Here is a 16,959-nt window from a genome sequence, read left to right as displayed (position 1 = left end):
AACTATATGAACTAAATACATTTGGACACGTTTGAAACCATTAGGTAAATGTTTGCACCATCGCGGTCAGGGTCATCCGTGGTTATCGCACCATCTCTTTCGAGGCGGCGTGTGTACTGGCTGGGACGCCGCCTTGGGTCCTGGAGGCGGAGGCGCTCGCTGCTGACTATCAGTGGCGGGCTGACCTTCGTGTACGGGGCGTGGCGCGTCCCAGCCCCAGTGTGGTCAGAGCGCGGAGGGCCCAATCTCGGCGGTCCGTACTGGAGTCATGGTCTAGACGGCTGGCCGATCCTTCAGCTGGTCGTAGGACCGTCGAGGCGATTCGCCCGGTTCTTGTGAACTGGGTGAATCGTGACAGAGGACGCCTCACTTTCCGGCTCACGCAGGTGCTCACTGGGCATGGTTGCTTCGGTGAGTTCCTGCACCGGATCGGAGCCGAGCCGACGGCAGAGTGCCACCATTGTGGTTGCGACTTGGACACGGCGGAGCACACGCTCGTCGCCTGCCCCGCATGGGAGGGGTGGCGCCGTGTCCTCGTCGCAAAAATAGGAAACGACTTGTCGTTGCCGAGTGTTGTGGCATCGATGCTCGGTGACGACGAGTCGTGGAAGGCGATGCTCGACTTCTGCGAGTGCACCATCTCGCAGAAGGAGGCGGCGGGGCGCGTGAGAGACGCACAGGCCCGCCGCCGTCGAGCGGGGGCCAGGGAGGCGGATATCGCCCAAGCCCTGGCCCTCTAAGTGTTTCGGGTCCCCTCACATGTCGGCCTGGGGACCGGCGAAGGGGGCCTAAGAAGACGATGTGCAAGCTGCTCTGCACGCGTTTTATGCATGAGCATCCGGGTGATGGAAGGCCGGCTATCCTCAACCCACGCTGGTTCTGACCCAGCGGGGTATTCCGTAGGATAGACCATTCTAACCGGCGCCATCTAGGCGGGCTTCGGATAGCCTGCCGACCGAGAGGGCTGGTGGTCGTGGCGCCGACGACCGCCAGTCCGGCGTCCCGAGGGGGAGGGTGATGGGAGAGATGTGCTCCGCACTAAACGCTTCACTTTCCCCCCTTTGCCTTTTCATGAGTTTTGTCTCATGCGAGGTTTGGACGTTGGTTGTTGAGAGACAGGAGGTTTTAGTCGGTTCGACTCCGACATGCCCCGCCCTTCATCCCCAGTGAAGGGCGGAAGTACGGCGATTTCCTCCTGACAAAAAAAAAAAAAAAAAAAAAGGTAAATGTTTGCTAAATACGTGTTTTTGAACACGTTAATCTCAGAAACCAACGGTTTTCAAACATATTTAATACTAAGTAAATAACGTTTTAATTCAGGCTTCGTTTAATCTAAACAACTTACTACGTGCGATCTAAATTCCAAATGTAATTTGGGAGACGCTGAGCTACTTTCTATATCAAAATAAAATATTTTTTTAAGTTTATTGTATATGTGACCAAAATAAACTTTATTTGAGTCAAAAAGCGTTTATAACTTTAATCTTCACTTATTGATGTGATCGAAAAATACATTAGGTATGTCCAGTTAAGTGTTATTTGACGGTCAGTTTTAGAAGGGTGTTACGAAAGTCGAATGGGGCGTGAAATCGTCGGATACCACGTCTCAACTGCACCAGCGCGGCGAGCAACGTTCTGCGGTTATATCACACGAGATATCGTAACTTTTGCTCGTTACTTTTGTTCGCTGTTCCTAATAGAAAGTGCACCAGCCTCTCGCCTTTCTTAAACTATTTATTGCTTTCAGATCTCGTTTCCGACTAGTAGTACTGTATATAAATTAAATATTTCTCTTGGCTTTCGATTTGAACTATTCGGTTTTACGCAAACGTATAGTTGGATAGATGTAACGATTTCATCGATATAAAAACATAGGTTTGAAAGTTTTTTTTTGAACCGAATAACAACGATACATTTGAAATAGCATCAGCTGTTACATTGTAAATTTGTCACTGACTAAGCACATTTCAATGACAATTGGTGAGCAAGGTGACCAAATTAAAAGACGGTAGGAACTTATTTCAAACGAAATCAATTACCATGTTTTGTTAACTCGTTTTCTTGTAGACTTGTGTACATTTTCATGTGGACTTTTTTTATTTGATTTAAACGTAACCCCATGATGAGCTTGACTTGAATTTTTGAAGTCAACTCTGAATATCAATTTAGCCAATTTTTTACCAATAATGCAAATACATTTTTATATCATATTAAAAACATGGTATCTATCTAAAATCATATACTTGTTTAAATTAATTAACACCTTGGCGTACGCGACCAATCAAAGGCCCTTTTAAAACTTTCTAAGTGATTCACATTTTTTAATAAAAAGTTCTTTGAATCAAACTGGAACTGAATGTGTCTACTGAAATTACAATACCAGTGAAATCGTAACATCGTAGTTTTGAAAATAACTCTGTGTCACATGTCACACGTGTCACCGACGCAGCCGCTGCTACCGAGGTTTGGATCGTCTTAAGAAGATTCGCTTGGATACGCTGATTTTTTAGTTGCTTTTTGTTCCTTGGCTTAATTCTGGAGTGTCAGTAAGGTTACATTACCTTCCATTTCAAAATCGTAGAACTCTTGTACTGTTTGCCATGCGTGCGGTCTATGTTAGGGTACGCATTTTAAAAGATAATTTGTATAAGCAGTTCAAACATTTACCGTGTCACACAATTCTATTTGTGCGGCCCTATACGGGCTTATGCTTTGCGACCTCCGCATCTATGTATGTATGTTCCTATAGCTGGTAATGTACTCATTTATTTTGCTTGATTTCATGGCCACCTTTTTAAAGATTTAAAATCATTCAAAATACAAAGTTATCATGCGAGTCCTTCTCCAGTACGCCTCCTATTACACTAAAAAGTAAAATTAGGTGTGAAATGTATTGATGTAGCGCCGATCGCTGTAAAATGGTCTCACACTTATTCAAATACTGTCTTTGATATAGGGACAGCTTACTGAATAAGCCGGTTACTTTCATCGTCTCTTGGTGTTTTTTGTGATTCGATAACTGTTTTTACATATCGACCATTCTTTATTTTACGCAATACCCGAATCACATACACACTTTTTGCATTTACTGATAAAATTGTGTCACTTCTTATTAATATTCTTAAGTTGCCCAGCCTTTTATTGCTCGTTATTAGGAATTTTCAATGTATTCAGTACCTTCCATATTTCCTCTTATATGTATATCCCTATTTGATTCATATGCTCCATAGGTGCTACATGTAGAAGAATGATAGCTTAAAATTCTATTTTAAACGAATAGACATGATAATACGATTGTATAGAAAAATAAAATGCAACAGTACCAAAATACACACAATTTGCTTTTTTATAAAAAAATATCGTGTCCCATCGCAATAATTTTGTAATTTAAAAGTGCGTTAAGAAGAACACACTTCGTCACACGACTCTGATGAACTAATGAGTCTTTGTGATATACGGCTGTATCTAGACGTGCGTTCTCTCAACCTACTTCTTGAATGCCGCTGACTAGCACCGTGAAATCGACTTTATAATAAAGAAAATAAAGATTAAATCATCATTTATTCGCAAACGTTCTCAATACTACATTTAGGAACAGCCGTAGCTGCGACGATGCAAATTAAACCCTGCGTTGTTTATGCGATGGGTGATATTCTACTATTTCTTACATTTGAACACAGTACATGCTTCGTTCAACCATGAACTCCTTTGAGGAGCGTCCCGTGTTGAGACCTCAATTTTTTAACTCTCTCACTTATTGGTCAATCGGCATGACATTTGTATGGTAATGTTATTTTGGTTCTATCAATTGGTCATTGCATTAATACTGTAGCCTCCACCGCACTATTGACGTGTTTATTACATCTCAAATTCAATATTTTGTACATAGTATTTTTTTTATAATCAAAATATTATTGGTTATTTTAACTATGCAACTCTGTGCATTGATTTTTATATATTCTCCTCTTTGTCTTATGTAGTGTGATAGAATATTTACTCACACACACGCAACCGTCGGTCTGTAAAAGTAAGAGTGTCAAGGCGGCTTAAACATAATTTATTGATTTTATGCTCGTAATGAGTTTGTATGCTCCAACTTTTATTATTGAAAAAATCTTATTAATTTTTATTTACATTATCATTAAACTCACCTACTGACCTACTGCCACAATAGATAGTTGATCAAAATGGCAACACTCATGCAATATCTTAGTTCTCAAGTTAGATAACAATCTCGTTTATTTTTATATTTCTTTTCAAAATATTTTGTTCATTTAATCGTTGTGTATTTTGTTTGTTGTAGTCTTGTTATTAATAAACGCCTCAGGAATTAGAACTACTCAGAATTGAAATAGTTTTGAAAAATACATTTTTTATACCGGTACAGTTTTTAAAGTGTGTAAAAACTAATTCATAAAAATTTTCAAAGTTCATCCAAATTCAAAATTATACGCTTTACTAAAATTCAAATTAATGTTTGTTCCAGATTTTTCCTCTAAACCTCTCCAAGTCTCAAAGTGTCACAAAAGTGTAAGTACTATTAAAAAATTTAAATAGAAACGAAAGTGTAGTCTTCGCCTTAATTAATTAGATTTTAAAATGACGAAGTTCCAGAAGATGTTACTACGACGATTACATTAAGAAAAAATTAAATAGAATATGTTAATTATAAATGAGAACCTCTATTAAAACAATTTTTTTGTGTGGCTCCGGATGGGTAAACAAGCTCACTGCCCGCCGGGCGTTGTGTTGCTAAAGCCCACAGACCTAATGTGATGCAAGCTATCTTCAGACACGAGGTTAAAGTCTGAATTATAGTGAACAGCAGATGTCACAAAAAAAAAAAACGGAGCCTAAACACGTAATTGTTTCACGGCAGAAAAAGGGAAAATATGGTAGTTAGTAGCTTCGCACAATGAATGCACCTACCGTCAGCAGCGGGCTGTGAGCTCATTTGCTCAATAGTCCATGCTTTTGTTTGCAAAAAGGTATACCCAGATTCAGGCTCTAGGTTGTTAAAACCAGTTTTGGAAGCTATTACATAATGAGAATGAAGGAGCGATCATTATTTGAATCAATTCATTTAACTAAATTAAATTATAATTAAAAAAAACTAAATGATAAGGTTTTCCATTAGTTTCTTCAATAACATTTTAATTTTAAAGCGCTCTGTTAATTTGTGTTAAACATATAGCAGGCACTTACTGGTCAACACTGGTTCAATGATTGTGTAAACGCAATATGGAGATTTCTCAATCAGGTGCATCTCATTCAATCGTCATGCGTGAGAGTCGGATTTCCCAATTTCTATCAGAGAGGACGGTTCTTATTGCGGCTGTTTCCCAATAGAAAGTCCTCAAATGCAGGAAGCACACTGCAGCAGTGCACGTGCAGCATCTAACGGAATCTGGAGGGGCGCCGGCCGATGCACTTTCATGCCGATGACGTCACAGCGGCGTACCTTTCGTCAGCGCCATGCCGCAGCCCGTAAGAGTTATTACGCAATGGACGCACGCTACTTAACTTTCCAATTTCGACAACGCGCTATTGTGCAGCGCTTTCAAATTTGACTATAGCGCCGTCGCGAGCGCTTTCATGCATTTCTCTCCTTCTGATCACGACTGAAAAACGCTCTAAATGCGGAGTGCAAAGGCAACGATGCTGGAGATGCACTTTCACTATTGCGTTTACCTCTCATCTGAAAATTGGAACTGTTGTTTTTGTTTCACCATACACACATGATTTCACCGAAGATCTAGAATTGGCAGAGTTATTGTCTAATAAAAGATGCTCTGAATTAAAAGAAATCTTTTAATATTTTTTTATCGGCTAGAAGTGAATATGACATTTAGGACAAATCAGCAATGAAAGGAGCCAGTCTAGTTATACCGATGCGGGTTTCACAATAGTGGTTTCGCGGATAAATTTGAAAGTTATTCTTAGTTAAAAGCACGCGTGTCAGACGCCAGTGGGCGCTTTAGGGTTTTCACTTAATCGTTATGTGAGCTTTATCAGTACGATACTTCGTCGAAACATTGCTTCTTTGTACGTAAAGAGTACAGTTAAATTTAAATTATTTAATTTGTATCTGAAACTGGAATGAATACAATAGAAAACTGAACGTATTAAGGAACGTATTATTTTTACTGGTGGTAGGACCGCTTGTGAGTCCGCGCGGGTAGGTACCACCGCCCTGCCTATTTCTGCCGTAAAGCAGTAATGCGTTTCGGTTTGAAGGGTGGGACAGCCGTTGTAACTATACTGAGATCTTAGAACTTATATCTCAAGGTGGGTGGCACATTTACGTTGTAGATGTCCATGGGCCCCAGTAACCACCTAACACTAGGTGGGCTGTGAGCTCGTCTAACCATCTAAGCAATAAAAAAAAAAAGTTACCAAAGATTCAAAAATCTTTATCTTCGATATCAAGGCAACATGGCTGGTTTTTGTGTTGCATATGTATATTAGACCATATCATTAACAACCAGAATTATTGGATATTTTCGTTTTTCTCTGGAGAACATACATCTCTACTGCTAGGCTATCTGTTTTAAGAACAGCGTTTGTGTCGGTAGAAGAGTCATTACATACGATAAAAACATTTGGTTGAGTACCAAGGTGGAAGTGACACGTGTTCTTATTCTAACCCACATTTAAAATCTGATTTGACTAACAAACGCTGTTTGTAATTAAAATACATATTCCAAACTGTCTTAACTTAGAAACATTTCATAAACATCAATTATTATCATAATATTTTGATTGAAGAAAGCGTTTAGACGAACTTCATTGAACTTAGTTGATTGTCACGTCACTATCGTTAAAGTTCTGTGTTCTTCGTTATCAAGTTAATTTTCTCGCAGATACTGATATAATTATCTGCATTGTTGTTTAATGTCTCTGTAAAACTAAACAAAGCTATTAAGATCTTAATAGCAATGATCAAAGGAAAATAATTGTAGCAAAAGTAAATACCTGATGAAGTTTCTAGTGATTCATTGACAGAAATTACTTACATGATTCATTTATTTACAATTGAGTGGACGCATCTGTAAAAAGAAGAAGTGGATTTTGTATTTGCTCTACTATATTAAAATATTCAAAAGAACATCTATTTTATACATTCAATGAATACTAAGCGTTGATTTTTTCTCCTACCTAATCGTTGGTAGCCTAAGGGGCTGTGCCAACTACATGCAGACTGGTAGGTGAGCTCAGGGGGCCTAATCTGGGAGGACTTGCTAATGCTAGTCCTAGCAAAAGTAGTTATTTTAAATCTACCACTAGATCAGAATCGAACCACTGCGAAGCTCCGGTGAGAAACTCATTGGAAGAAAAAATTATAAGTGAAATAATATGACCCACAGGAGTTTCAATATCGGATGCAAGCTATGCGTTGCGGATAACATCTTATATCATAAACACATCTACATCTTTCTTGAACTAATATTGTGAAGAAAGATATTATGTTTTTATACATATATGTTTGTTTCAATTAGTATTAACAGACATCTTAGTATTAGGGGTTAAAGCATGAAATTGCCGATTTGCACTGAAAAATTGAAATTCGTTTTTTTCATTTCACATATTTATTTAATCAAAGTATCTACCATTAAAATCTATAACATTGCTGCCGTCCTTCCAAAGTCAATCCATCCTGCCAAGGTCATATATGCCTTAGCGATAGAACTCTGGTGATCTAGATTCTAAAAACTTTGTGAAAGCGTTTTGTACTGCCTCCTGGGAAGAAAACTTTTTATCACGTAGAAAATTATCCAAATAACGAATAAATGGTAGTCCGTTGGAGCTAGATCTGGCGAATACTGAAGGTGACCAATGGTTTCTAATTGCAGTTCCTGTAGAGTTAAAACGGTTTCTCGTGCTGTATGAGGTCTCACGTTATCATGGAGCAATAATGGTGAAGATCGATTCATGAGTCGGGGCTGTTTCATTGCAACTTTTGCTATCATTGATCGGATTTCGGCACAGTAGACATCTGGCGTTAATGCTTGACCAGATCTGAGAAGGCTATAGTAAATAACACCATGCTAAGACAACCAAATAGTTAACATTACCTTTTTATTGGTAAGCTTTGCACTGGACACTGTTACGGTGTTTGACCTGGGGTCAACCATTACATTTTTCGCTTACGGTTATCGTAAAGAATCGACTTTTCATAACATGTCACAATTCGATCCAATATTCCTTCAATTCTGTATCGATTCAAGAAGGCAACACAAGCTTCAACACGCGTTTCTTTCTGCAGTATCAGTAAAATCATGAGCCACCCATTTTTCATTATTTTTTTTATTGATTTGACGCAAATGAGTCAATATTGTTGGTAAGGTAACGTTAAACTATGCCGCTAATTCCTGGCTCGGATCGGCTTCTACCATGTCTTTCAATTCATTGTTATTCACATGTGTGGGTGGTCATCCACGTGGTTCGTTCTTCAAATCAAAATTTCCATCACGAAAGCGTTTAAACCAAAATCGCACGGTGCGTTCATTAGCTTCCTCTTTCCAAACGCAACATTGATATTGCGAGCTGTTTCTGCAGCATTAGTTCCTCGTCGGAACTCGTATTCAAAAATGACTCGTATTTTAGAAGTATCCCATCTTTCTTGTCTTAGCTAAATAAATAAAAAAACAACTGAAAGTCGATAAACGATTGTTGCACATTTTTTAAAAGGAGTACCTTATAGGTACCGTTTGAAAGAAGTTTCACTCAAAAATCTCAAACCATGAAGGCTCTATACCAATTCGAAGTACCTATTACAATAATACGGCAATTTCATACTTTAACCCCTATTATCATCATAGTATCAATTGATAGTTCACTAAGGCTAATTTTCCAGTGAGATAATTAAGAACTCGTCTTATCGTGAAGAATAAGACACCTCATGTTGGCACTCGTCTAGTGCCCACATCGGGTATGGGTTCAGAATGCACATTCATTCTCATCGGTTGGGCTGAGGTATTCTCCATTCGTCGAAAAAGCGGTTACTTGCGGGTAGTGGGTCGAGTGCCCATTTAACCTTTTTATTAAAGGTATGGGTTCAGAATGCACATTCATTCTCATCGGTTGGGCTGAGGTATTCTCCATTCGTCGAAAAAGCGGTTACTTGCGGGTAGTGGGTCGAGTGCCCATTTAACCTTTTTATTAAAGAAACAAACTTATAGTTTATTATACTATACAAATTCACAACTGTAAAAGTACATGCGATAGTACATCGAGTAGCGAGAAATTAAAAGGCTGCAAGACATAACACCGCAATGTCCACTGTCCGAATAGTCGCATGCGGCTGAAATAGCGCACGCGGTTCTCTTAACAAGTCGAAAATATGTACTTTGTAGGTACCTTAGATAAATACATCTTACATTGATCGTACATATAGTCACCCGTTCTGTTTTTACATATAATGCTTAACTAGTGAATGAGTTAAATTCACCCTTGCATCCCATCGTTTTTTTCATTAAATATAATAACTGGTGATTTATGTTTCCATATACAAAAACGAATACGAAATACAAATAATATGTACGTAGATGTTATTTCTTGACAGTTAATTTTGAAAATCAGCTCTTGTTATCTGCGTGTTTTTTTATAATCGTACCTAACGCCTAACTATACGGTTCAGTGTAAATGCATACAGATCAGTATAACAAATCGGAATCAATTTATTATGAAAGTATGAACTAATATTTTATCATTGTTTTCGAAAATAACATCTATTGTACGCCATAGGTACATATTAGGTCCTTACATATGAAATTGGCGTTTTGTACGGGAGGAATATAAAGTCATTTTTTTTTGTAAAATATATTTAATTAATCCAAGCATGCACCGTTGCTATCTATGCCATCTTGCTGCATCTTGCCACTTTTGCCATCTCATAGGTAGTTCATTGATCCCTTTACTAAAAAAACCATGAGGGTGAGAATCAATAAACTTTTTGACGGCTTGGACTGCCGCATCGGAGTTGAATTTTTTTCTTTGTAAGAAGTTGTCCAAATTCCGGAAAAAAGAGGTCCGGGGAGTACTATGGATGTCGCAAACATTCCAATTGTAGCTCATCTAACTTAGTTTGTTGTGCAGTGTATGGTCTTGCGTTGTCGTGAAGCAGCAGTGGCCTAGAGCGATTGACCAATCTCGGTTGTTTAGCAGCTAGTTCTTCCTTCATGGTTTTGCAGTTGCTGACAATAGGTATCTGCCGTAATCGTTTGGCCAGATTTTAGAAAGCTGTAGTGAACGACACCAGCGCTAGTCTACCAAACACTCACAAGTAACTTTTTCTGAGTCAATTTTCGTTTAGGGCAGGATTTGGCTGGGTCTCCAGGGTTCAGCCATTGCGACGAACGCTTCCGATTATCGTACAGTATCTATTTTTCATCACACGGTTATGATTCGATTTAAAGTCCCTTCATTATTGTGTCGGTTGAGCAAAGTAACAGTAACGCGTATTTGCTAGTTCGATTCACTCAATTCATGAGGTACCCATCGTTCAAGTTTTTTTTTACTTTCCCTATTAGCTTCCAGTGGATTAATACAGCTTTATCACTTGCCCCGAAGCCTGCAGCTATCTCTGAAGTGCTTTGTGATGGATCCGCTTCCACAATAGCCTTTAATTCTTAATTTTCCACTTTGGTCTCCGGCCGTCCACGGGGCTGGTTCTGAAGGTCGAAATTTCCAGAACGAAAACGTTGAAACTAAAAATATACCTTGCTTTCTTTTGCGAAACCAATGCCGTACACATCATTAATCCTTCGAGCTGTTTTTGCAGGCACTGGTGCCACGGTAGAACTCGTACTCTTAAATATTGGGCGGTAATAAGAAATGGCAAAGAAAAAAAAATTTGGAAAAAACAAATGAATGACTGGTTTCAAAACTCAAATTTACCAGCTAATTGAATTTATAAATTTGAATTTGGAATTTTTATCCAAAAAGGAGATATTTCAGATCAAAGTGGTCAGTACGACAAAATGCTTATTTCATATGTAAGGACCTACTATATAAAAATACAGGATTAATGGGTACATGTTGAAAACGTATCTTCATGTGGTCAACTTGTATAACTACATTATAATTGGGTATATATAAACGCATTAAATGCGATTACGAAATTGAATCACACGGCCAAAATTGTGTGCAAACAAGAATATTACAAGAAATGTTGCTTCGATTTACTGAGCAAAGGATTATTGCATACTTATAAATTGATAAACGAACGTGAGCTTTAAACTGACTCAATTTCGGTTTGAGCGCCATTACATAGAAACGAAAGGTCAACTCGTATTGTAAATGAGAAAGTTAATCGTGGAAAGTGCGAGTGAGCGGATCTGTGACTCTCGATGCAATTTCTAAAAAAGTAAAACATAGGTTTTCGCCGCCCCGCTTGTATAGTTTGCATACTAACCGCCACCGAAAATGTTTACGGCATGTTTTTTCCCATGGTCCCATAGAGGCCTTCGCTTTGATGCAACCTTCAAGTATTGTAATCGGTTGATAAAACGGTCAAAGTGGGTCAGGGGCCGTTTACTCCATTAAAATAGTAGTTCAATCATAAAAAGCATAGTACCAATTAAAAAATATTAGATGAGTAAACTTTTTGAAATGTTTATCCTTTTTGGTAAAATTAAATAAATCGCATTATTCTCAATGTGCACTGTGTTTGTCAGAGGATTTTCTAATAAAGGCTTTGTCCCACAAAGACTAAAGTCAAACAAAGAAAACGATCTGAGCAGGTAAGATGAGCTGTGGAATCCGAGGCCGAGGACTTTTTCCCCCGGGAGGTTAACCCTGAAGGACTGCGCCAAGGTCGACCACTAAGGTAGGTGATGCGTATGTTACTTGGGGGAGATGACTCCGATGACTTTGAATAATCCTTGCAACCGTTTTGTTTTTTATTATTTTGTTGCTAAAGTGATAAAAAATACGGTTTGTTAGGTTAATGGCGAATTCGTTTGTAAACCATTATCGTGAAATTTATTGTCAATAATTTTCATCAGTACTTTTATTTCAAGTATTTTTGAAATATGATCGCTTAATATAATAATATGTGTTCGTATACAATAGTAAATTGTGACTAAAAAATTTAAATAGCATACGAAAATTTGCCACGGAATATAAAACAGCGCTCTTTGGCGGATCTTGGATCTTCACGGCTCTCTCAATTTTAATTTCCAATAACTTACTTTTCACCTTCCTCCAAACGATGACATTTAAAAAGTGACTTTGTGAGAGCGTTCGTTGTTTAAATATTTTTACATTCTTTAGTAAAAACATTGCTGCGACTCGGGGTTCAACAGGATTTTTTTCTTCAATTAAAACAAACAAAAACATTCTACATATTTTTCCCTTCTTCGATTTTAATATTACGATTAAATTTAATTTCTGAACAACTGACCTTCTTTTAAAAACAGCAGACGTTGTCAGATTATGATGAAATTGAAAAACATTTCTTAAACGTTAATAAAAGTTTTGATGAAATGTTTCGGATCTTGAAATGAAAGGGTCATTTACTATAAAACTGCCCAATTTAGATTACAGTTCATAAGGACTTAAGCTTTCACTAACACAATGGAAAGGAAACAGAGAAAGGGTCCGTGGCGCGCAGCTGTCCCGCGGGTGCCAGTTGTCGGGCGCTACGCCCTCGCTGACCCCTCGCCTCCGTTCTGCTCTCCTCGAACTGCGAGAGAAGCGCTCACATTCACATTTACGAGTGTACTCCCAAACCGGCGCCGCTTTACACTACAGTGTATCGTACACCGTAGTCGCGGCAGTCGCCCGTCATTCGTTGAGCGTACAGCACGTACCACGCCACTTCGCTCAACCTATGTTGAAGCCATGTGGTGAAGTGAAACTGTCAAACGTGATACACTTTCGCATATAGGTGTTGATCGATTTAGTGATTTTTATTTTATTTTTTTTAAATTAATGACTCGTGATCATATGAGTGCTTAAAAGTGGTGACATTTTGGAAAATTGGATTATACGAACGAATAATGGCCTTAGCCAGGTGAGCTATTTTAGTTGTTGGAGTCAACGCGGAACTGGTTTAATTTATCAAGTTCATCAAAGTAGTTTTTGTATAAAAATTGCTATGGTAATAAAAAAAATTTAAAATCTTCCTATCGATGTGACTCTACAATTATTGAGAAGGTTTAAAATTTTCGTTCCTTTGTTCCATTGTTGAGTGTTTCATTCGGAAATAATTACATTTTCCATACAAATATTATATCTACAATAGGCGAAAGTTGTTTCGCCCCGCACACGCATTTAACTTTCCTTGTTGTGTAAGCTGAACGTCAAACGACAAGTAGAGAGGGAGCAACGTAGAAATCGACTCACTTTTACTGTAACCATTATCATTAAAAATAATGAGCACACCGAGTTGACATTGTCGATCTAATTATAAATCGATATTTTATTTCGGTGTGACGGACATAAAATCGTCACTTTTTTGGCTGCGTCAAATCCTAGCCCATTGATGGTGTTTCGATGTTTTCCCTCATTCGTTCGCACCCTCGTTCGATCGTCCGTTACCGTAACCCCAAGCATTGAAACCCCTCTGCTGTCTTTTCGTAACGACATGTTTTATGTTTACTGTTTTAGCTATAAAATTTATGTACGTAAAGCTTATTCTATTATAATAATGACCTTAAATTATGGTGTAAAAATCAAAGAATAACAATACTTATCAGAGATGTTCATAGAAAACGTTTTTGTAACATAGCAGGTAGGCCCGAAAAGTGCTGCTACCTTTTGAAGTTGTAAAGGTATGTTCTGATCCTCGTTTTTGAGATAAACTTTTTTATTCACCCTAATGGTTAGTTCCAAGGATAGCCCGTGAATGTTGTATTTTACAAATACATCTAAAGAGAGCAATGCTATTATAATAATGGCACGCTTCATTTTCTTGCCAAGAACAACGAAATGTAATGTAATCTTGTATATTAATGTGGGTAGAATAAAACAGATTTGCGGAGATGCTCCTCCCTGAGGTCGATGACACCTCTGCGCAAAATGCAAGTAGCAGCGTGTAAAACTGTGGGTTGATGCCTTCGTCGGCCCTCTTACTTTATTTGTAACACTCTGAACTTTTAGTTAATATGAGCATAACTTTAAATGCGCTAAATTACCATTTTGTGCTTTCACGAATCGTTCGCCTCTTAAAGAAAACTTTTTCATTTCGTAGGCTACGGAACTAATATTTTTATTATAATGTAATTAATATGTTTGAATTCTGCATGTAATCTGCGTATTAATTATTTATTTTGAAATCAGCCTTAAATAAATTATGACAGTATCGAAAGAAATAACAACGATCACACAAGTTAAAAGTGTCTCTTGCTGATAATTAATATTTAAAAACGTGATGCATATAAGATAATGATTATACGAATTATGAATTGATTATAATAATTTGCATACAACGTTAATTAATCTAATAGAGCCTATAGTAGGATATTTACTCGAATAAATATCACAATGCCCAATAATCAATTATCTTTTCTATTCTGACTGATTGATACTATTCAAATAATTAGTTACAATTTGTTTAGCTATTTAATTGTGATATTTAGATAAACATCATATTAGAAATCACACAATAATTGCATGTAATCACTATTACATTACAATAATAATGATCACTAAATTTTATTCAAAGCAGTGATTCGAATGGGTGCCATTAAGTAGGTACCATACCTTTACAATCTATGATTGTTTGAATAAGCTGGGCGAGGTTATTTCGCAAGAATGTATCAATTTAGCCGAGGGCCACAGAACGTTCACAAAGCGAAAGACTGTGGCCTGGCCCAATCTCGGTGCTCCTGTTTCGGCGGCTGGTATGCGATAACTAAGTGGGTTTCGGCAAACACAAAATCGAGTTAACCATAATACCTAGAAACTCAATCGCACACCCAAATTCGATAGCCCAAATATACATTATAATAATGTACTCGTGGGCTGATGCTTTTAATTTTTAAAACTAAGTAATTGAGTATAGCGTAGATTTATTATATATTATCCTGCTCGTAAGTTTCCTATCCGATCAACAAAAGTATTTTCAGTTCACCCGTGATTCCGATGCTTGTAATGAAGTGAGAAAACGCGGAAACTTAGTTTGAAAATCTCGGTAAGAACCCTTCGAGTTTTAAACTTTTTCTTTTTAAATACGAGCACACCTAGACACCGAATATCTTAACGAAGATGCGTACGTACGTTTTTGCGCATCGAACCCGTGTCCCGTTGTACAGTATTCAAGGTCATTAACCACTGAACCAACGAGGCGTTCGGCAAGTATTTCTAATGAATAACTGTTAGATTGTGAAAGGTATTAAAGTACATTTAAATGTCATTGTAATAATATTCTTAATTGCATAGTGATAACGTTTCCAGCGAAGTGATGTAATGTTACAGATGTATAATTAGTAAAATAAATTCTGTTACGTTACATAACGTTTCATATATGTATATGTAGGTATATGTCATTACTTTGTTGATATATATTATGTATATTGTATATTAACCAAGTATTTCCAAGTCTTCCTTATTAACGTATACGTCTCACAAGGCCAAGGTTAAAAAACACGGCTTGTTCTCGTTTAAGAAAACAAATTTATTCTTTTTCGATCTTGCGTTGGGTTTTGTAGAGAAAAATGAGCATTCTAATTTGTAACAAAAACCAATTGAATTAAGGTACACAATTGTGAATCAACAGTAAAATGTTCATGGATTCTTACTGTATAAATACGATTGTTTGACAAAACATTTCAAGAATTACTTTTACTCATATTGGGTTAAATGGTATAAAGTATGAAAATGTACTTAAATCAGTGTTCGATCGATTTTTGACCACCGACGCGCGTTCATTTTATGTGTTTCATTTTCTTTTTTCGTTTTGTAACTGACAAATAAATATTGATAACACTAATTACAAAAATTATATTATGAAACACATAACAACAAAAACAGATGAGAAAATGGCACTAAACTGTTTTGTCTTTGCCTAGTAATCCAAAGACACCAGAAATAAATTGCTGTGATAAAGGAACTGTTCTCCGATTAGAACGTAATCGGTATATGGGCCGTTTTGGAATCCATAATTTAACAAGGTTGTCCTTATTAGTTTAACATTACTAAATCATTATTAAGAATTCTTGTGATGGTTAAACAATCACCTAGTTTGTAAAATTAAGAAGCAGGCCTCAAACATTTGTATTATACCTACGTGATTAATCTAATGATTTTTTTATTTCAACAAATGTATTGGTTTGAAAAGTAACTTGCGTGAAACTCCGAATTTAGCTGTGTACGTACGGCTATAGATTGTCGATTTGATTTTTTTTTTGTCTTTTAAACGGTTTCCTGTTTACTATATCATTAAAACATCTAATTTATTGTCAGTGATTACAATAACAGTTATATGCCTACACTTTACTATGTATCATTCGGTGTTTTCGTTGAGGAAGGTCAGTGTGATTACAGTAAAAAACATATCACAGTACTAACAATGGATTAGACGTAATATTGAATATAAGATTGTTTCATAAATATTTGATTAATTTCGAACTAAGGTCACTGAGTTTTCCGTCAACATCTTCTTAAATGATCTCAGATCCTCAAATTTTAATTTTTACATATAATATGTACTATCATATAACGTATATACAGCTACAATATATACACAGGCGAAGTTTTTTTACTAATGTTAATTTTTAGTATGAAGGTGAAAGTTAACTATTAGAATATATTATACCTTTAAACGAGCAATTCTTGTATATTAATATATATATATAATCTGAATCTCGGAAACGGCTCCAACGATTTTCATAAAATTTAGTATACAGGGGATTTCGGGGGCGATAAATCGATTTATTTTCAGAAAATGTTGTTTTATTCGTGTTTTCAATAATCAACTCTTCCCGACATCTATTGGCGAATAATAACACTATT

General features: G+C 37.0%; 1 protein-coding gene across 10 annotated transcripts in view; it reads left to right on the top strand.

The window, feature by feature from the left end:
* LOC101742384 (protein roadkill) overlaps window positions 1-16,959 on the top strand; it is a 72,263-nt gene that overhangs the window by 17,289 nt on the left and 38,015 nt on the right. For 8 of the 10 annotated variants that reach the window (XM_038012779.2, XM_038012786.2, XM_038012785.2 and 5 more), the window contains one exon: window positions 4,487-4,530. In XM_038012779.2, the coding sequence (XP_037868707.1) occupies window positions 4,487-4,530 (44 nt within the window). Of the gene's footprint in view, window positions 1-4,486; window positions 4,531-12,710; window positions 13,019-16,959 lie in introns of those variants that run through there. The other 2 variants (XM_004923966.5, XM_004923964.5) reach the window with 2 other exon arrangements.

Source organism: Bombyx mori, chromosome 9, assembly GCF_030269925.1.
Source record: "Bombyx mori chromosome 9, ASM3026992v2".
Taxonomy (NCBI): domain Eukaryota; kingdom Metazoa; phylum Arthropoda; class Insecta; order Lepidoptera; family Bombycidae; genus Bombyx; species Bombyx mori.
This window is presented reverse-complemented; position numbering and strand designations above follow the sequence as displayed.